The 23315-nt window shown below is 38.9% G+C and overlaps 1 protein-coding gene across 1 annotated transcript in view; it reads left to right on the forward strand.

Moving 5' to 3' along the window:
- Nucleotides 1–22851, forward strand: part of elmo2 (engulfment and cell motility 2) — a 34960-nt gene extending 12109 nt beyond the window's left edge. Inside the window, exons 9-22 of the mRNA XM_016548569.1 lie at nt 683–687; nt 2124–2202; nt 2936–2986; nt 11892–12014; nt 12712–12831; nt 14443–14547; nt 16558–16666; nt 17171–17307; nt 17451–17614; nt 20515–20627; nt 20727–20834; nt 20916–20998; nt 21221–21298; nt 21494–22851. Coding sequence (XP_016404055.1) covers nt 683–687; nt 2124–2202; nt 2936–2986; nt 11892–12014; nt 12712–12831; nt 14443–14547; nt 16558–16666; nt 17171–17307; nt 17451–17614; nt 20515–20627; nt 20727–20834; nt 20916–20998; nt 21221–21298; nt 21494–21694 — 1476 coding nt within the window. The 3' untranslated portion in view covers nt 21695–22851. The remainder of the gene's footprint in view (nt 1–682; nt 688–2123; nt 2203–2935; nt 2987–11891; nt 12015–12711; nt 12832–14442; nt 14548–16557; nt 16667–17170; nt 17308–17450; nt 17615–20514; nt 20628–20726; nt 20835–20915; nt 20999–21220; nt 21299–21493) is intronic.
- Nucleotides 22852–23315: the final 464 nt, after the last annotated feature.

Here is a 23315-nt window from a genome sequence, read left to right on the forward strand (position 1 = left end):
CGTGCACACACACACACACACACACACACACACACACACACTCACTCACTCACTCACTCACGCACTGACAGGTGCTCCACGCCTTTGACCTCTGATGGGCCACAAAATATCACAAGAATATTAGGCAGTTAAAGGGGTCATGAAATGCAGTTTCAGACTTTTAGAGTATGTTTCTCGATGTAGTTTGCTAAGTTTTTTGCACTAAAAAGGTCCAATATAAAATGATAATTTTTCATCCTCATTTTCAATCTGTGAAAGACACTGAGTTTGAAGGGGCTCTTGCAGAAATGGAAGTAGACACTCTGCTGTGATATACTTGTCATATGTTGGTACGTACTGATTTTATTAGCAACACTCATACAGTGATACGCCTGGTGTCTTAATAGTATTAAATGTACTGAATGTACAGTTCTCTCCTGTATCAGTAGCCAATGAGCTCGCTGCTGAACATTCAAATATATAACTAGTGCTTGCCATAGCAGTTGCAGCTTGCTTCAGAACAGCGAAATCAACATCTAAGATAAGTGAATGCTCTTCTAATCCATATCGCTGTGTGTATTGTGTGGTCTGCCTAATTGAATTAAAAAATGAGCAATCATAATCAAGTTTAAACTAAGCGTCATGTTAGCAGTTTGCATTGTATGCAGGAGCGAATATTAAGCATATTAGGAGCAGCATTTAGCATCTGTGTTTATACAGCTGGAGCAAAATGCAGTTTAGAGCATATGTAATCGCTACGAGGACACGATAGTAACGGACATGAAACAGGTTAAATGAAATAAGCATTCTTGTGTATGCATTTCAACAGGGGGTTCGCCATATACATCGACGGTTATCCCAGTGTTTACGTACGTTATTTCTAAGGTCGATGTTTTCATTGTGATGAGTGTGTGGTTGATTTCAGCTGCACGCAGCGTCAGAAGCACGCTCTTATCGCAGTCATATCAATGACAGTGTTGCGGGAGACCCTGAAGATCACTATCTACGGTTGTAACAGTCAGTTCTGAGTGAAATGCATTATGGGTAGTGTAGTTCGGAGAAATGTGCTCATGCGACATGTGCTCTCGTTGTGCTGTGTAATTCAGAAAAGTTCATTCAGGTCAGTCCACCCAGGGGTTTTGTGCACTGTAACGTTGACAACTTTTATCTGCACAAGAGAGTAAAATAGCATGCATCGGCTAACTTTGTCCATCTCATCATTGCACGAACATGAATTAACAAGCTGTTACGCTGCCGCTGGGACTGATGAAGTGGAGAAAGTAACAGCAGTTACCTGTATAGATCTGCTACGAGGTGATTCATGTATGCTATATGGGGGTTATTTCATGTATGTTATATTTGCAGCAGCAATATTTCTTACATGCTCACAGCAGTATGTTGTGGATGTATTGGCAGTAGCAAGTCTCAGTACTTGCTCTGCCGTAGTAGCAGCAGCAGATCTATTCCACCAAGACCAAATACATCAACATTGTCATATACATTACCATGCCAATCCCTCCGAGAGTTGTCATGACAGAAATATATATAGCCCTCGTGTTTCCCTTGTTGCTTTGTCAGTTGCTGTTGTTCCTGGTTGTCATTTTGTTTCTTTCATTAAAACTCCCGCAGTTACATCCACGTACCCGTCTGCCGTCGTCAGGTCCCCACACATCAGACCCGACATCTTCATCCAGCAGCAGTATCGCTCCTGTGATTGAGTAACAGACACGAGTTGTTCAGAACACTGCTCTTGATTACATATGACCATGACGCATGTTCAGTATTTGATTTCAAATCTGTGCGTTTCAGTTTATTTTAACTGGGGAGTTGGTTTTGACTTCTGAAACTTGCAGTATATTTTTATTGTAGAGAAACGTCTTATATGTGTAAATATCAAGAACATTTTAATTCTGTATTTCATGACACTTTTAATTATTTACCTCAAGAGCTCATCATTAAAATCGTTTTGTGCCTTCAGTGATGGTGGCAGTGATGCCGGTTGAATGTGGCCCTCTCGTCTCCTGAGGTTGAGCTCCTGTCTGCTGGAGACATGAGACAGTGACACATGATCTAGAGTCCAGAAGTGTTGGAATCCAAGAACAAGATACCTCTAACTGTGTGTGTGTGTACGATAATCCCTTCAGGTCCAATCAGGAGATCCAGACATACGCCATCGCCCTCATCAACGCCCTGTTCCTCAAAACCCCAGAGGACAGACGCCAGGTGAACACACACACACACACACACTCACTCACTCACTCACTCACTCACTCACTCACTCACTCACTCACTCACTCACTCACTCACTCACTCACTCACTCACTCACTCACTCACTCACTCACTCACTCACTCACTCACTCACTCACTCACTCACTCACTCACTCACTCACTCACTCACTCACTCACTCACTCACTCACTCACTCACTCACTCACTCACTCACTCACTCACTCACTCACTCACTCACTCACTCACTCACTCACTCACTCACTCACTCACTCACTCACTCACTCACTCACACTCACACTCACACACACACAAACCAACTCACTGGTGCTTGAAAGGCCCAATCACATATACATCAGGAATGACACAAAAGTGTAGGAAACTGTCACACAAAGAAACGGCAAATACAAAGTATAATTACTTATTCATTTGTATACAACAATTATATCCAGTCCTCAGATCTGATTGGACAAGCAGCAGTTTATTAGTCCTGATATAACAGTCCATATTTGTTCAAAAGCTGAGGTTCATTCAGGAACAAAACCTGTGACTTTCTTCATGAATGAATCATTGATTTATTTCCTCAACCAATTTGCTCTCAAAACATTCTCACCTAGTTGTCGGCTGTGTTTGTGTCTGTGCTCTGTGTTTGTGGTGATAGTCTGGCTCAGACGTTCACAGGCACGCTGATGTTTATATCTGTGTCTGACTCTGTGTGTGTTTATGGCAGGAGATGGCGAGTACACTGGCTCAGAAACACCTCCGCGGCATCATACTCAACGTAAGTGTAAATCCATACATAATGCCATCAGATTCCCTTTGTTACTCATATTATGCTATTAGTTGCTCAACACATTCAGACAGAGTTACTAAATGTTTCAGCTAATGAGGAACGGCAGATTCAAAGCACACAGTGATTTCACCTGTGACAAATTCAGCAAACCGTTGGCTGAAAGGTTTAATGAAGCATTTTCTCATCTTCTGCTAACCTGCTAACCCCGTCAAGAAATATGATTGTTTATTAGTTTATCTATTTATTGTCATTATGGAGATCACACACCACCACAAATGGACAAATCATAACAAAGTCTCTATTGAACACAATATATATCACCATCATGTGATGATGGTTCTTTTGCCTTACACCAGTGTCAAAAGTTAAAGGTTGGCCTAGCACACGTTTGAAGGTTTTATTTTTTGTAATTGTTGTAATTTTTTTGTAAAAGTAATGGACCCTTGGCAAAGACCCGCCCCCCTTTGGTTACTGTTGCTATATAAGCAGCACGGCACAGCGGTTTATATGCTCATTGTCTACAAATTCTGACCAGAAATAGATAAATATTCATTCTGCTGTTTAAAACAAATAAAGAAACCGTGTAGGAGAATGGTTATTAATATGCGCAAACAGCAGGAAACTCTCTATATTCAGGGGCAGTTGTGACCTAATGGTTAGAGAGTTGAACTTGTAACCCGAAGGTCGTGGGTTCGAGTCTCTGGTCCGGCAGGAATTGTAGGTAGGGGGAGTGAATGACCAGTGCTCTCTTCCACCTTGAGACCCTTGAGCAAGAACCGAACCCCCAAGACTCTAAGACTACACTTGCATTAATCATAAGTGGTAAACATGGCGATGTCTCGTGACTAAGGGAGGCTGCAATAAAGGTGGTCTCTTTAGGTGACGCTAACGGGTCCTCGACCAATGAGTGCGCCTCGGATAACACATCCGGGAATATCAGTTGTCTTCAGACGATGCTGGACTCAGATTGGTCAGAAAATAGACTCATTATCTACTGACTTGTGCTCGGAGATTGTCACAGGGCGGTCAGATGTTAAAGGCTGGTTGGAACCTCTACAACAGATGGTCGAATCCAACACTAGTACCATCAAAGAAGTGGAGCGCTCTTCTGATCGCGTAGCAGAACTGGAGAATTTGATTTCGTCTCTCAATGATTGCTTAACTTATCTGGATACTAACTGCGAAGATTTGGAGGGTCGTTCTAGGAGAAACAATGTTCGTCTGGTGGGTCTTCCTGAAGGTTCCCATCCATCTGAATATGTTGCCCAACTTCTGCTGGAGGTGTTGCGGCTTCAGGATAAGCCCCTGCTGGATCGTGCGCACCATACACTGCGTGAGAAACCAAAGAAAGGGCAGCCTCCTCGCCGTCTCGTTATTAGAGTGCATTAGTTTGTACTGAGATTCTTCAAAGGGCTGCAGGACTCTCTACTCTCAATTACAACAGAAAGAGATTGTCTATTTTTGCTGGCAACACTATAGCGGTGGCTAAGAAACGGTCTGCATCCAGAGATGTCATACATGTTCTCCACTCGTGTCCTGGACTCAGGTATGGCGTACTCTTCCCCGCGGTGTTCACTACACTACAGCTGATGGAGTTTCACACACGTTTGTGGAACTGACTGCGGCACTGGACTTCATTCGCAAAACTAGGTAATGATGCATAGTTCATCGACTGGGCTAGGTCTGACCTGAGTACCTTTACTGGATATCATTATGCCGATTTGTAATATTGACCTTCTCTTATTGGTAATTTACAAAAACTGTGAAGTGTATTCTAAGGTTAAACTTTTTTTATTTTATTATTAATGGTCCTTCTATTGTCATTCCAGTGAAGCATTTTATGTTGATGATGGTCTGGGCTTGACACAATTTCAAAAGTGCTGTTATATGCACTGTTTCCTGTTATATTTCAGATACTGTTGCCTTCTCTTGAGACAACATGTTGCGAGTTAGAGTTAAAGCTTGTGTTGCCTCAATGTGTTCAGTTAGAAAGTTAATGTTAAGGATGGGTCATGCATGTGTTGTGTTTTGGGGAGATTTTTTTTTTTCTGTAGGTGAGCCAGTGTGTTTCCTTTTGTGTCAGATGTTTTTACCAACATTGTTATTTTATCATATTTTATTCTATCATTATTCTTTCTGTTGATTGTAAATATGGCACAACCTAAGGTGGTATATAGACCAGAGGGTAGTAACCTAAGATTTGTTACACCATCTTCACCACTTAGGGTCACATATTGTTTACCTCCAGGAGACTCATCTTAAAGCCAAAGACCAGCGATTATTAAAAAGATTGGTTGGTCAAGTTTACTATACCACGTTTCAGGGTAAGGCTAGAGGGACAGCAATAATTAAACACAAATCTGTGCAATTCGTATGTTCAGATGTTAAACCAAATGGCAGGTATGTCATCGTCTCAGGGAGAATTGGTAATACTGCACTTCTCTTGGTTAATATTTATGCCCCTAATTGGGACGATGACAAATTCTTTAAATACTTATTTTCCTCACTATCGGATATATCTTCATATTTTCTTATTTTGGGAGGGGTTTTCAATTGTTGGCTTAACCCAGATCTTTATCGTTCATCTCTCAAATGTAATTCACCCTCAAAATCTGCTCGTGCAGTCCAATCTTTTATGGTGTTTTTTCCATAAAAAAATTACCATTCCATCCACATGGTAAAGCATTCTCTTTCTTTTCCCATGTTCACCAAACATTCACACACATTGATTATTTTCTAATAATAGACTTATTCAGTCAGTAATAATGCTATTGTAATATCAGATCATGCACCAGTAACCATGAATATTTACTTTGATGGGCTCGATGGTACACAACCATTGTGGCGGCTGAATACTTCTATGTTATTAGACCAGAGCTTTGTGGAATTTGTTTCTAATAAAACAGACTTTCATATTCACAAATAGAAGTCCAGAGATATCTGTATCTCTTTTTTGAGAGGCTTTGAAGACATTCCTCAGGAGAGAAATCATTTCATATGTCATAAGACAAAGTTAAACAAAAAGAGGCGTTCTGAGATAACACAGAATAACTCAATTAGATAATATATATGCAGTCACCCCATCTTCAGATATTTATAAGGAACGCCAGTCATTACAGGCAGAGTTTGATATTCTAAGTTACTATTTAAAGGGGTCATATGATGCTGCTAAAAAGAACATTATTTTGTGTATTTGGTGTAATGAAATGTGTTTATGCGGTTTAAGGTTAAAAAAACACATTATTTTCCACATACTGTACATTATTGTTTCTCCTCTATGCCCCGCCTTTCTGAAACGCGTCGATTTTTACAAAACTAATCGGTCTGAAAAGCGAGGTGTGCTCTGATTAACCAACTATCCAGTGCGTTGTGATTGGCCGAAAAGCTCAAGCGTGTGACGGAAATGTTACACCCCTTACCATACTGTGATGCCCTGTCCGACTGGAGCGATGATTCAAAAACATGAAAACCCATAATAAATGAGGGATTTGAGACTTTAGTCTTTGCAACTTTACAGCTCTTCTTTATGCATCAAGAGCTTGTAACACTCCAAAGAGAAAGGAAAACTTGAAACCGCATCATATGACCCCTTTAAGTTAGTAAAACTTCCTCAAACACTTAATCAAGCCTCAATGTCCCTGATCCTAAAAAAGAATAAAGACCCTCTGGAATGCTCCTCGTATCGGCCTGTTGGTTTACTTAATGTCGACTTTGTTATCAAAACTGTTATCATTGCGACTGGAATCTATATTACCTTCGATTATATCTTCAGATCAGACTGGTTTTATTAAGAGTAGACATTCTTTTTTTTTTATATCAGACGATTATGTAACATGGTATTTAATTCTTCTTCCCCTTCTACCCCGAAAGCTGTAATATCACTAGATGCTGAGAAAGCATTTGATCGGGTAGAATGGGGATACATTTTTTATACTTTAAAGAAATTCGGTCTTGGTGAAAGATTCATTTCATGAGTAAAACTGTTGTACTCTGCTCCCCAGGCCTCAGTTAGAACTAATAATTCTCGCTCTGAATACTTTAACCTCCACAGATCCACTCGTCATGGATGCTCCTTGAGCCCACTTCTGTTTGCTATTTCCATCGAACCTCTTTCCACTGCTTTAAAGGTTAACCCGTTAATAAAAGGAATAACAAGAATAGATATAGAGCAGAAGGTCTCACTGTACGCAGATGATCTTCTGTATATTTCAGATTTTAATGTCAGTTCCTGCGGTTCCTAATACTTTACAATCATTTGGCTTAATTTCGGGCTATAAACTAAATCTAGCCAAAAGTGATTTTTTTCCCACTAATCTCAGCTGCCAAAAAATACCCCTTACATACTTTGCCATTTAAAATTGCACAGGGTAGATTTAAATACATTGGGGTTTTGATAACCAATAGATTTTAAGATCGTTTTAAGTTTAACTTTGATAATCTACTGCTCCAAGTTCAGAAAGACTTTGAAAGATGGTCGGTGCTTCTGTTATCCATAGCTGGCAGAATTAATATTGTAAAAATGAATACCCTCCCAAAATTATCTTCATTGTTTCAATGTATCCCCGTTTTTCTACCTCCTTTTTTTAGAGACTCAATGGATTCGTTTCAGAGTTTATTTGGAATAAAAAGACTGCTAGAATTCGTAAAACACTTCTTCAATGACCCAAGTCTCTTGGAGGGATGGCGTTGCCCAACTTTCAATATTACTACTAAGCTACTAACTTTCAATATTGACTAAACCAACTCAGTCTCAGTGTTTACCCATGTGGCTTGCCATGGAAGTAGCCTCGTGTCTGCCCACTACATGAACAGCCCTGCTACATTCCCCTATTAACAGTTCATATTCTCTCTTTACCTCTCTTTACCAATTCACTGCAAGTCTGGAGACAGTTTAGGCGCCATTTTGGATTACAAGCTTTTTTCTATGGCTGCCCCCATAGCATCAAATTTTGTTTTCTCACCATCAATGATGGACAGGACCTTTTCCCAATGGGCAACATACGGCATATCAGTGTTTAAAAATTTATATAGATGATGTTTTTGCATCCTTTCAACAACTCTCAGATAAGCTTTCGATTAGTCTCCCCACTACAACTCCCTTGGTCTCATTCTTTGAACCGATATCTATTGGGAAAGGGATGATTTAATATATTTATGAGAAAATATGTTCCCTACATAGAAGTTCATTGACATCTATAAAACCTCAGTGGGAAGAAGACCTATCAGAAGATATTCCAGATGAATTATGGGAAAGTATCTTATACATTCTTCATCTTTGTGTGCCAATCATGGTTGGATCCAATGCAAAATACTCCATTGCATTCACTGTACTAAGGTCTTACTCACTAAAATGTACTCTGATGTTGATCCTATCAGGGTCACGCAACCCTGGCACATGTGCTCTGGTCCTGCCTAAATTTAAATGGTTATTGGGTTCAAATATTTGAGACAATATCTCAGGTAGTTGGAACAACCATCAAACCCGTAACGATAACAGCACTCTCCGGTACACTTCTCTTACCAGTTCATCACCTTGGTTACAAGGTAGACTTTGTGGCCTTTGTATCCCTCCTGGCTAGACCTTTGATTCTAATGCATTGAAAATCATTTTAATGTCTCCTACCCACTCAATGTGGATTAAAGAGATTTTTCACTTTATCAAACTGGAAAAAAATAGGCATTCACTGAGGGACTCTTCCAAGAACTCCTATAAAATGTGGAGCTCTTTTCTTGAGTATATGGAATGTATACCCCCCTGTTTAATTGAAAATAATGATTTGATTTAATTTTCCCCCAGTGGATGACCACACTTATATTGATATTTATGTCTGATTCAGTTGTTTAATTTTGTCATACAAGTTGGCAACTAATTGTGCTTAACTACTTGGGATAATTGATTGTATCTTTTATATTGATAGTTTATTATTTTTATTCTGATCTGTTTTATATATTGTCATGTTAAAATATTATTTAAACTGTATTTTGGAAATTTTGAAATACTTGAAAATGTAGAAATAAAGTGAGGGGGAAAAAGTGAAACTTAACTGAGTTGACTAGGTAATGACAGATGTCTACTGGGCCAGATTTACTAAACTGGGCTGCATTTCTCAAAAGCATCATAACTTAAAGGTGACATATCATGAAAATCTGACTTTTCCAGGTTTTAAGTGCTATAATCAGGTCCACGGTGCATCTACCAACCAAGGAAACGTGAAAAAGATTAACCCAGTAACTTTGTTTTGGGAAGCCTTTTTCTGCAAGCGTCTGAGAAAACGAGCGCGTTTGATTTTGCTCACTTGGTGACGTGGCAAAGGGATCTCATTATAATATTAATCTGTAAGTTTCCACCCACTGCGCCGTCATTGTGTTTTCACAAGCCACAACGGTGTACCAGCTCTAATGCCATGGTGAAAGTTTGAGCAAAACAGTTAGGGACTTTATTCAGCTCATTGACTCTGTTAATCTTACACAGCATATTTCTGGCGCTACTCATAACCATGGCCACACACTGGATCTGATTTTATCTTATGGCATTTCTGTACATAATGTTGATATTTCCGATTTTTTTGTATCTGACCATAAGCCTATTATTTTTAATATCACAATGTCTGGTCCAGTTCAGAAATCACTTTCCTCACGGTCTGTTTCTCGTGTTGTCACCTCTGATACAGCCAGTCTTTTCTCTGAGGCCTTCTCTTCTCTGTCTGAAAGTGTGTTAAAACTTCCTGACTCAGATCTTGGAATAGAAGAGATGATAACGCTTTTTAATAATGCCTGCTCTTGTGTTTTAGATTCTGTTGCTCCTTTTAAAGTTTCAAAACTCAAACGAAGGTCAGAACCTTGGATACATAGTAATATACGAGTTCTCAGACTGGAATGTAGGAAAGCTGAGCGCAAATGGAAGAAAGATAAACTGCAAGTGTCTTATGAACTCTTGAAAAACGCTCTTTCTGCCTGTATGTCTCCTTTAAGTAGCACTTGAAAATCATCGTAGATCTACCAGTGCTCTGGAGTAATCGTAAAGCCCTCAGTGCATCATAAGAAGACAGAGTTATGCGGTCACCTGCAGGACAACCGGCAGATTACACCTTTAAGTTTATTCAAGTGCAATGTGATTATGATATAAGGTTTTGATTGTACTTCTCTTTATTACTTTATTAATATAAATTCTTTTTTATTAATTTATAAATGAAATAATTTAAAAGAAAAGGGAAAGAATGAACAAATAAAAATGCACATGATATCATAAATATGTATGCATAGAATAGTGCTGATAATACATGTCTGCAATAAACCTTTTTGTCTGTACCTATAGAAATGTATTGGCTAGATGAAGTACATATATTTGTGCTACTGTCACCTTTGATATATAAACTTTATATTTTAATAATATCTAAAATGACATGTTTATGTTTGAAAATAACCAACCATTGGTCATTCACTTCAGAAACACCTGAAAGAACTCATAAGAATTCTTATAGTATTTTATAGGGCCTTAGGCCTTGGGTGGTTCAACAAACACATGGACATCAAAAACATTGGATCAACATAGTTTTATTGATTTGAGTTATTGACTGAGTTACTCAGGACCTGCAAAAGACATTGCACAATGGGATGAGAAATAACTACAGTGGTGTGAAAAAGTTTTTGCCCCCTTCCTGTTTTTTTCAGGAAGGGGGCAAAAACCTTTTCACGGCACTGTACATAAAGAAAACATTTCACATTGCACAAGAAATTATAGAAACTTAATTTAATCACCATAAAACAATCATATTACCTGACTGTTCTGGCAAGATAATTGGCACAGAAATGGAGGGCCTTGCAAACCTCATCTCCTTCAGTGTAAGTCTCCTCTCCCCTAAAGCCAGCTTGGCCTTCTTGAGGTCAATAAGCTGCTGTTGAAAATAGTCGTTCCTCTTATTAGCCTCTTTGAGACATTGTCTAATGTCTTTCAAACATCTCTCCAGCTGCACTAAGTCCTGACTAAAACCACAGACATTCTCAAACTGCTGAGGTGTTGTGGCTGCGGTCTGGACAACTGAAGATGGAGGCTGAGGCCTGAGAGGGCTGTTTGGAGGACTAGGAGATTGCTGGTGAAACTGATAGTGCCTCTGAGCATGACGGACCTGACTCAGGCTCAGGTTGAGGCATCCCTACTCCTCCATGGAGGTCAATAACACCACAAAGGTCTTTTCTTCCTCTGCTGTGAGAAGGGGGGAGTCGTTGGTCCAACTACCTGTTTTTTTTTTTATTGCCATCCATGCAGTGCCCTTCCTTTTTGCCAAGCTTGCAAAGTCCTGCCACTTCTTACAGACCTCCTTCCCTGATCTTTTAACACCCCTGTGCAGTTAATTTTGTAGCAAAGTCCTCCCATATGTTTTGTTTTTCCTTATTTGTATGGTGTCTTTTAAATCTGCTGAAAATGACATTTTTGTTTCGCTCTACCTCCTCAAGAAGAACATTAATTTAATCTTTTTGAAAGTTTTTTTTTTTAATCCACATAAGGTGACGACTATTAGGTTCAAGGATACAATTCTGTAAGGTAATATTTCAGCATTTGACAAACGGACAGCGACTCTGAAGTAGCACGTAGAACGTGTTCTCACGTGTTCATTTTAAGTGTATTTTTGGGAAACGCACGTGGAATTGCGGCGAACGTTTGTAACCTTGCACGTAGAGAGCACTCTTAAGAGCTAAGATCCATCGTTATTGAGCATCTTTTGATGGAATACAGATCAGATCTGTCTTCATAGAACTTCCTCCCAGCAGATGTGTGTGTAGAAACATCAGTTTATAGTTCTTCAGGAGCAGTGTGATAATGAGAGTGTTGTTATAGGAAACAACCCTGTGAGTGAAAGCATTGACGGTCTTTCATTTTAAACTTGTCTTCTAGCACATCATCCGGGGGAATCGACCAGTCAAAGCTGAAATGGCACATCAGCTGTACGTGCTGCAGGTTTTGACCTTCAACCTTCTGGAAGAACGCATGATGACAAAAATGGACCCGAATGACCAGGCAAGTGATTGACAAATGTCTGAAAATGTTTGACTTGACATTAAGATTAATGGAGGGGACAGGATGTATGGTTCAAGTGAATAAATGTATTCATTGGGTTGACAATTTCATTTATGCAGAGCAGAAGTGTTAACTATTTGCAGAGTGAAGCATCAGTAGGCAGTTTTTTCATTTCTTTCTCTCTTTTTTTTAATTTTGTGCAGAGTAATTGCAGCCGGCCACAAAAAAACAAAGACTTTTTCTTAAATCATAAACATGATTTTTTTTCTGCATGTCATGTGCAGATTTCCGTAATATGGGAATAAATGTGAGAGCAAGTTGTAGATCTACATGTAATACTAAAAAGAAACTATGCTTCTAACCACATGTAGAAAGCTGCTGTTTCCAACTTTATTATGCTATTTGTGAATATTTTTTAGAACTACAATTTTGGAAAACAGTAAACTGTTGAACATTGGTAATGATGGAACTTGACTAACTGACTGAGTGTAGAATGTCCCTTACTTGAACTTTCAGGTATACTCATAGCCACTGTTTGACCCAGCATACTCATGGCATAAAATGCAAAACATTGCTGAATTGTCTTCAACATTTACCAAGATACTTGGGAAAGTTGTGTTCTTGTAGCTTATTTAGACAGCTTGAATTATGTCCTAAAATTATATTCTTGTTATATTCTGACCTCTCGTATATTTAGACACAAAGAGATATCATCTTTGAACTCAGAAGAATCGTGTTTGATGGAGACAGTGATCCCAGCGGAACAGAAAAGAGGAAAGCAATCTACACTAAAGACTACAAGGTGCTGGGCTTCACTGTGAGTGATGAGTGTTTGCTCATGTAATTTCAAAATTATTGAATGATCATCAGTGATAGTGATGTGCTGATGTGTGATGTGATGATGGTTTAATGTTGATAGGTGACAGTGATGTGATGTGATGGTTTAATGATGATCGGAGATAGTGATGTGATGATGTGTGTGATTTGATGTGATGTTTAATGATGATCAGTGATAGTGATGTGATGATTTGTGTGATGTGATGATGGTTTAGTGATGATCAGTGATTGTGATGTGTGTGATGTGATGGTTTAATGATGAACAGTGATAGAGATGTGATGATGTGTGTGATGTGATGTTAGATGATTATCAGTGATGATGTGCTGATGTTAGTGATGTGATGTTAGGTGATGATCAGTGATAGTGATGTGATGTTAGGTGATGATCAGTGATAGTGATGTGATGTTAGGTGATGATCAGTGATAGTGATGTGATTGATGGTTAAGTGATTATCAGTGATAGTGATGTGATGATGTGATGATTATTTAACGATGATTAGAGATAGTGATGTGATGATGTGTGTGATGTGATGGTTAAGTGATGATCAGTGATAGTGATGTGCTGATGTGCGTGATATGATGATGGTTTAATGATGATCAGTGATAGTGATGTGCTGATGTGTGATATGATGATGGTTTAATGATGATAGATGACTGTGATGTGCTGATGTGATGTAATGATTGTTTAATGATGATCAGTGATTGTGATGTGCGTGATGTGATGGTTAAGTGATTATCAGTGATAGTGATGTGATGATGTGTGTGATGTGATGGTTTAATGATGAACAGTGATAGTGATGTGATGATGTGTATGATGCGATGATGGTTTAATGATGAACGGTGATAGTGATGTGATGATGTGTATGATGTGATGATGGTTTAATGATGAACAGTGATAGTGATGTGCTGATGTGTGTGATGTGATGGTTAAGTGATGAACAGTGATAGTGATGTGAGTGATGTGATGGTTCAGTGATGATCAGTTATAGTGATGTGCTGATGTGTGATGTGATGATGGTTTAATGATGATCTGTGATAGTGAGTGATGTGATGATGTGTGTGATGTGATGATGGTTTAATGATGATCTGTGATGTGGTGATGTGTGTGATGTGATGATTTAATGATGATTTGTTATAGTGATGGGATGATGTGTGTGATGTGATGGTTTAATGATGATCTGTTATAGTGATGTGATGATGTGTGTGATGTGATGGTTTAATGGTGATCTGTTATAGTGATGTGGTGATGTGTGTGATGTGATGGTTTAATGATGATCTGTGATAGTGATGCACTGATGTGTGTGATTTGATGATGGTTTAATGATAATCAGTGATGGTGATGTGCTGATGTGATGTGATGGTTTGATGATTATTGGTGATAGTGATGTGCTGATGTGCGTGATGTGTTGATGGTTTAATGATGATCAGTGATGGTGATGTGCTGATGTGATGTGATAGTGGTGTGTTGATGTGTGGGATGTGATGACGGTTTAATGATGATCAATGATGGTGATGTGCTGATGTGATGTGATGGTTTGATGATGATTGGTGATAGTGATGTGCTGATGTGTGTATTGTGTTTTGTGCACAGAATCCTGTGAATCCTGCCATGGATTTCACTCAGACACCACCGGGAATGTTGGCACTAGACAACATGCTTTACCTTGCCAAAGTGCATCAGGACACATATATCAGAGTAAGAACACACATTCATAACTGTCATCTCTTGTTTTCTAAGTATTTTCTCAAGCATTGTGCCCTCTTTGTAACTGTTGAGTAAAAGTAATTATGTAAAACATGGTCATCTATAATAACAATACTAGAATAATAATAATAATGCATTATAATATTGTATTATTCTAATCTTATTATATAATTATTATCAGACAGTCATCTGAGTGAATCAAAGCCAGATCTGTAATGCTGAAAAAAGAGTTCCCGGGTAACATTACTGGCACACTACAGCACGTCTGTTTGAATAGAGTCAGAGCTGATGCCGGTAGGATGCGTGTCATTGTGATAAAGTTAATTGTTGACAATCATATGACTGTTTGACTAGGGGAAGGTGAAGGAAAAAGATTGTATATGGACAAAAACAGAAAAAAGGGAATAACAATTGCTGCAAACAAAAGTCATAAGAGGACCAGGGGCCCGTTCTTCATATGTCGCTTATTACATCTGAGATGAAATGTCACATCCAAGATGATATCACCGCACTAATCAGGATCTGGCTAATTCGGTTCTTCGAACGCACCTGTTGTTGATGATTAGTATGGCTGGATTGAGTTATCTGAGATAATTGCGCGTTCATGGGTTTGTTTAAAAGGGGCCCCCAGCCAATCACTGCATTGCTGATCGTGGTTTCGAATATCGATACATAATGTCGACTACAATGTCGAATACAAAATGATACGTAATGACATCATATAATTAAAAAAGACACCTGACGAAAAACTTGACAAATTTCTGGACTTTTATAAGGAAACAGCCAAGCGAACAAAACTACATAAATGTTATAATAGATACATGAAATGTGCACTGTTTTTATTTTATTTTATTTTTTTACAATGAAATAAGCTGCTCCCGAGCAGGTTTAAGCTTACGGACCTGTTGCTATGACAGCAACTCCGGGTTGAGCTTAGAAGAACCAAACAATCCAAGATCATGCCAAATCATCAACAATCAAATCCAGCTAACTGAGTTAGCGACGTACGAAGAACGGGCCCCAGGGAGCTACTTACCATTCATGCAGACAATAAAATTGAATGGCAAGCTTAGTGGTATCATGCACTGCAGTTATTTACAAGAGTATAACACAAAACCTAATAAACAGGGCTTCTCTGTGAGTATGTTAGATGTCACATTGTGATCACTTTGACTTAATGGGACAGTTCAGGATGTGTGTGAATGAAAGCACAGAACACGGGGAAACTCTGGAAGTGTGAATGAACAAAATCACACAATCCCAGAACAGTTTCTGTAACAATGTCTTGTTATAACTTTCCACTCTTAGTTTGATTAGAGAAGTTTCATTACAGCTTCAGTATTTTACCAAACACATTAAATGTTTATATTTTCCCTCATTTTGTAAGAGAGCTGGGTATAGATCATGCTGGGGGCTGCTTTTGCTGAAGTTTTATCAAAAAGATCAGGAAACAAAGACAAATCCTAAAGAAACCATACAAAAAGACGTGTATGAGGCCAAAACCAGGCACAGTAATCAATCCAGGGGTAAAATCTAAATGACAAGACTAAACAGAAATGGAGAGAACAGACATTAGATCAAAAATGACAAACAGACTTAAAGACTGAATGTAAATGTAGCCTAAACTCAGGTGATTGCACCCTCTGGTGGCTTCAGGCAGACATATCAGACACAAATGCCATGTAGTTGTAAGTTGTTATGGACAGCAATAAATGTTAAATAAAGAAATGGGAGTTCCATCAGAAAATATTCATCCTCATTGGAAGGTCGAAGAATATGATAGAATTACAGGGGTGTTAGTCCCAGATGACCTTTTATATATCTTGTATCGCTTTTCAGGGAACTATTCAAGGAACCAAGTCCATTTTTTTGCTGTGGTACATGTGGTGCCCCTTCATCTTCTTCCTTCTGTTTCCTATGTCCTCTTGCACCTCTCCTATTGATAAAAAATATAATAATAAAATGTCAATGGCCTGTACATACTGTGCTTTTGTTTTTCAGATTGTTCTAGAAAACAGCAGTCGAGAAGATAAACACGAGTGTCCATTTGGTCGCTCTGCCATTGAGCTGACGCGCGTGCTGTGTGATATTCTACAGGTTGGAGAACTGCGTAAGTATTCTGCAATGAGTTGAACTGTGTTCGGAGGGTCCGTTAGAGAGCAGCTTTAGAGGAGATCCAGAGCGATTCCCACCTGAGTTCAGCTCCAACCCTAATCAAACACACCTGAACCAGCTAATTGAGATTTCCAGGATAACTTGAAAATACACAGGCAGGTGTGCTGAAGAAGGACGGTGGGTCCCCAGGAGCAGGGTTGAAGACCTCTGCCGTAATCCATACAACCCCAGGGGAACTAAATAAAAATGAGACATATAACTGAGATAAAATAAGTTTAAGTTTTTATATTTTATTTTATTTTATTTCAGTTCATGTTTATTTTATTTCATCTAAATTTGACCTGTACTGTTAAAAATGGATTCTTATTGGTGTCATCCAATATCCAGTTTTGTTACATTTTTAGGTTGAACTGTGACAAATGTTTCTATAGCGTGTGTGTTTCTGTGACATACTGCATCGGTCACATAAAGAGAGGCTTGTCTTGTCTTGTCTCTCCAGCGAATGAAGGGTGCAACGACTTCCATCCCATGTTTTTTACCCACGAGCGCGCTTGGGAAGAGTTCTTCTGCGTCTGCATACAGCTGCTCAATAAGACGTGGAAAGAAATGAGGGCCACTGCAGAAGATTTCAACAAGGTGTGTGTTAGTGAGTGTGTCTGCTAGAGGAGAAACGGTTTCATGTGTGTGTGTTTGTGTCAGTGAACACTACAGGTGCATCTCAATAAATTAGAATGTCGTGGAAAAGTTCATTTATTTCAGTAATTCAACTCAAATTGTAGGTGATGACGGTGGTGCGAGAACAGATCACTAGAGCTCTGGCCATGAAACCGCCATCTCTGGAGCAGCTGCGGGTCAAACTGCGCAGTCTGAGCTACTCGGAGATCCTGCGTCTGCGTCAGTCTGAGAGAATGAGTCAGGACGACTTCCAGTCACCCCCTATAATGTGAGTCAAGTCTCATTTACATTTACATTGTCATTTAGCAGACGCTTTTATCCAAAGCGACTTACAAATGAGGACAATAAAAGCAATCAAAACTAACAAAACAGCAACAACAGCAACGGGTTAGCCTAACGCAGTACACGTAGCAAGGTTATATATATATATACTCACACACACACACACACACACAAAAAGAAAAACAAGTAGATAGAATAGAAAATATAGAAAGCTAGTGTTAGTTTTTTAAATAAAAAAAAGATAATTAGAGTAGAATTAAAATAGAATAGAAAGTGCTAGAGTTAGAGGGTCAAATAAAGATGGAACAGGTGTGTTTTTAGTCGTTTCTTGAAGATGGCTAAGGACTCAGCTGCTCGGATTGATTTGGGCAGGTCATTCCACCAGAAGGGAACAGTTAAGGAAAAAGTCTGTGAAAGTGATTTTGTGCCTCTTTGAAATGGCACAATAATACGCCGTTCACTTGCAGAACGCAAGCTTCTAGAGGGCACATAACTCTGAAGTAATGAATTTAGGTAAATGGGTGCAGAGCCAGTGGTGGTTTTGTAGGCAAACATTATGCCTTAAACTTTATGCGAGCAGCTACTGGTAGCCAGTGCAAACTGATAAACAGAGGTATGATGTGCATTATTTTTCGGCTCATTAAAGATTAATCTTGCTGCCGCGTTCTGGATTAATTGTAGAGGTTTGATAGAAGTGGCTGGAAGACCTGCCAAGAGAGCATTGCAATAGTCCAGCCTGGACAGAACAAGAGCTTGAACAAGGAGTTGTGAAGCATGTTCTGAAAGAAAGGGCCTGATCTTCCTAATGTTGTATAAAGCAAATCTGCAGGACCGGGCAGTTTTAGCAATGTGGTCTGAGAAAGTCACCTGATCATCAATCATAACTCCAAGGTTTCTAGCTGTTTTTGAAGGAGTTATGGTTGATGAGCCTAACTGGATGGTGAAATTTTGATAAAGTGATGAGTTTGTTGAAACCACAAGCAGTTCTGTCTTAGCCAGGTTGAGTTGAAGGTGATGGTCCTTCATCCAGCAAGAAATGTCTGTTAGACAAGCTGAGATGCGAGCAGCTATCGTCGGATCATCAGGATGGAATGAGAGGTAGAGTTGAGTGTCATCAGCATAGCAGTGATATGAAAAGCCATGTTTCTGAATGACAGAACCTAGTGATGCCATGTAGACAGAGAAGTGGTCCAAGAACTGAGCCCTGAGGCACCCCAGTAACTAGATGTTGTGACTTGGACACCTCACTTCTCCAAGATCTATCTGAGAGATAGATCATTTATTCATTTCATTTTATTTATTGATCATTTATTCAAGATCAAGAGTCTCCCAATCAGTCAATCATTTAGTTATAAACCACTAATGCACCTGAGGTCTTTTGAAGGAAATTAAACAAAATGATAAGTCTTTATGATTTTTAAAGTTGTGTGGTGGGACCTACAGCTCTTGACCTGTGATTAGAAGCATCAAGTTTCTCATGACAGGGTTTTTGTGGGTCTTAAAAAGGTCTGTCCTTCCACAGTTTAAAGCCTTAAAAAGGTCTTAAATCAGAGCAGAAAGTATTAAATTAGTTGTCATGGCATTAAATCTTGCATGCACTACAAAAATGATGTTTTTTCTCAGTGGTTTTGTTTTCCAATACAAATATCTTAACATCCTTAAATCAAGATACTAGAGATGCAAAATGAAGAAATCAAGTCTTGTTTTCTGAGAAACTGAACAAAATGAAGCAAGTTTATTCGTAAAGCGGGAACAAATGTGACCTGTGCTGGCAAAATGAGTCACAAAAATTTGTTATTTTTATTGTTAGACCTTCAAAAATGATGTATGATTTGTTGGAATCGGACGAAAAATGACTGAGCTACAGCCGTTTGAAGTCGATAGAGTCAGCAAAGTCATTTATGAGAAAAATCAAGTTAAAGTTTTCTGAAGGTTCCAAAGCAAAATCACCTGCAAAATTGCATCTTTTCCTCCAGTTCTTTTCTTAATAATAATTACTATATTAATAATCACAATATAGCTTTTTTTTTTGTTATTATAAAAAAGAACAGATGCAAACAAAAAAAGTAAAAATCCCTTTAGTGTGTTCATTACAAATAAACTGATTACTGAAACAACAAAAGCAGTTCAATCAATAGCAGCGAGTGATTCCCTCTTTTCTTTTATTGTTAGATTAACATTAATGAGACAGACGGAATATATATTAAGAGCTACTGTAATACACGGATCTAATATAATGTTACACATCAGATGTTTTTCCCTAACAGTTCCCCAAACGTTCACTTAAGACATGTTCTCTGTATACTGTACTGTAATTCTCTGTATATGTATCGGGATCGTGATACAGCGGATCGTGAACGAGCGGAGAAAAGGTACTCCTCTCAGAAAGCGTACGAATAAAGATCATTTTAGATGTTTAATTACTATTTGAAGCATTGGGATCGCTAGACGAGGGCTTAATGAACTCATTTTTGTGAAAACCTCAAATTCGACTAAAATCTGCATTTTTCATTTTATTGCGTGTAGCTCAAAATTAGCCCGTGCGCATTTTGACTCATTTTGCACGGGTCACAAATATCTGTCAGTGGGTTATGATGAAAATTACTTTTGAGTTAAGTTGATTTTTCTGAGCTCATTGGCAGATACTTGTTCTTGTTATAATCATAAACTCACTTCATTTTGACCAGTTTCACGGAAAACAAGACTTATCTTCTGTCATTTTGCTTCTCCACTAAATATATCTTGATTTAAGAATCTTTAGACAATTGCTCTGGAAAACAAGACAAACGTACTGAGGAGGAGCGACCGACCAATCCAAATGTTCGTATGAGTTTATCTGAGCGTGAGGATCAGCTGGTCTCAAGTGTGTGTTCTCTTGATTGTCAGTGAGCTGCGTGAGCGGATCCAGCCGGAGATTCTGGAGCTGATCAAACAGCAGCGACTCAGTCGTCTGTGTGAGGGAAGCTGCTTTCGCAAACTCGCCAACAGACGGAGACAAGGTGCTCACATCCGCCCAAGACAGCCGCTTCTGCCGTATTAGTCTCTAATGCGAGTTTTCTCTTGTTGGAGTGTCTAATGGTCTTTGGTTCCTCTCACAGAGAAGTTCTGGTTCTGCCGTCTGTCGTTGAATCACAAGGTCCTGCACTACGGCGATCTGGACGAGTCTCCACAGGGCGAAGTGCCGTTTGAACTGCTCACCGATACGAGTGAGTGCACTTATGTGATAGAAAACCACTGACTAGTTTTCACATCATGTGTTGCGCAAACTTACTGTCACTGACCCACAGTTCCCGTGTCGGACATTAAAGCGGTGCTGACAGGGAAAGACTGTCCACACATGAAGGAGAAGAGCGCGCTCAAACAGAACAAGGTAAAACCACTTACTTCATCTTCGCCAGCGCATTATTGAACAGAACTGATAAAGATTTGACATGAAACTCTTTTTTAATGTCTTTTTTCAAAGCCTGCCTGCCTGCATAAACAATTAATCACTGACCTAATCATCATTATTAAATAATGCATTTATGAAGCAGACATGTTAATATGGTAATACATGCATGACTGAGGTGTTTGAATGGTGCTGCGTTTGTAGGAAGTGTTAGAGTTGGCGTTTTCCATCCGCTATGATCCCGATGAGGCTCTCAACTTTGTGGCAACCAACAAATACGAGGTGAGTCTCAAAAACAGCACTTAAGTCACAGTTCTGTCGGACCTGCAAGAGTTCGAGGACAAGTGCGGGACACTACAGGCCTTGAGTCCACAGAGACTACAGTAGACTGTGGTGTTTGAATATGGCATTTTACACTTTATTGGTAAAAATGTGTCATTTGTAGAAAGATGAGTGACGTTTGTTTGTGTGGATCAGTACTGCATCTGGACAGATGGACTGTCTGCGCTCTTGGGGAAGGAGTTGGGCAGCGATCTCACACGAAGTGACCTTGACACATTAATGAGCATGGAAATGAAGCTCCGCCTCCTCGACCTGGAGAACATCACCATCCCTGAGGCTCCTCCCCCTGTGCCCAAAGAGCCCAGCACTTACAACTTCACCTACAACTACGGATGAGACGTCTGTCCTCTCAATCAGTGCTTGTGTTTTCTGTGTCGTTCAATCTTCAGAGGTGAAGTGTGTTATTTGTCTGTCACTAAGAGACTTTCCTGCCAGTTGCATGTTGAGAAGCGATCAGTGACAAACATGGGCGAAAGAGCAGAAATGACACACTTCACCTTTATGCTAGTGTATGTGCCTGAACATGAACTAGTCTTGGTTACGAGAGTCCTTTTTCGAATGTTTGAACACAAACGGTTCTTCTGTCTTCAAGTATTTGATTTTAAACGAGAAAAGCAGAAACAGTATCATTGTGTGTTTAGACATTGTAAGGCATCTACTCCCATGTGTGATGTGATGTTAAACGCTTATACGAGTAACTCGACTGAACAGTTAGTAACTCTGAACACCCCACAGATCTGTCTGCAGATAACTAATATTTACTGACGTTTGCTCTTGTCAATAGAAATATATTTTTGTACTTGATGTGCAAGCCACTATGTGGTACGTTGAGAACACAAAGGTTGCATGAAACGGAGGAAGAAAGCAAGCGAGTGCAAGAAGATGGGAGCGTTTTGTGCTGAATTCTGACTCGTAGACTGAACGGGATGCAACATTCAAAAATCACCTCTCTCTACAGTGCTGCAGAAACTGTATGTGATAATAGCCATACGAGTTTGTTGATTTGGACATTTATTTCGTGATTTCTCTGTTACAGTACTCAAAAACATATTTAGCTGGAATATTTACACACGTTTATCTTCTGTCTGTGCGTTCATGTTTGCTTGCCATAATATAAGGTTATTCTGTGTGAAAACAGGACGAACCCATATATGGATTCCTGACAGGTGTGATGATTTGATCAGATTTGCTTGATGTTACAGCTGCTAGTTTCTGAATGTTTTAGTGGGCAGGTTTCAGTTTTTGGGTTCAAATATTCAACACATTATAAATATATAGTGCCTTCAGAAAGTATCGATTCCCTTTTTATTTCTCATTGCCAAATAGGTAATTTTAATAGTTTTTTCTTTGATTTGTGAAAGTTTTGCATTTATTGTTATTGACGTGTGAAAAAACATTTCATTATTAAAATGTGATGGTGTAACAATACTTTCTGAAGGCAACTATATATAAACTGTATATATTGTACTGCCTTATCACAGTAATGCAATGGATTTGTGTGCAATAATAAAATGTGTTAAAGTCATAGCTTGATATTTTTCATCCATTTGATAAATCATTTGAGCTCAAAAGCATTTGTTGAATTGAAATGAAAATGAAGAGGAGTATGTGATGCACACTTAGTGCTGACCAGTGATGGCTTAGCTTAGCCGTATAATGAAGGATGCTTTGGGCAGCTGAACAGTTATTGGTCTGTGATAATGTTTATGAATAGGTCAGATGACATCCGTTTTATCTATTATCCAAAACCAGTTTACAACAAGTCTTGTCTGGTACCCAAAACTGCATTAACTAAAGTCTACTATCAGCCTGAAACAACATAAAACCTTGAGCAGGTAAAGCAAGAGCAAGGCAAATAATAATACAATAATAAGAAATTAATACGTTAAATTAAACATTTAATAATTATCTTTCAACATAAGCATAATGTAGCACTCTTGTGAACATTTGTAATTAA

Source organism: Sinocyclocheilus rhinocerous, unplaced genomic scaffold, assembly GCF_001515625.1.
Source record: "Sinocyclocheilus rhinocerous isolate Xijiao unplaced genomic scaffold, SAMN03320098_v1.1 scaffold3907, whole genome shotgun sequence".
NCBI lineage: Eukaryota > Metazoa > Chordata > Actinopteri > Cypriniformes > Cyprinidae > Sinocyclocheilus > Sinocyclocheilus rhinocerous.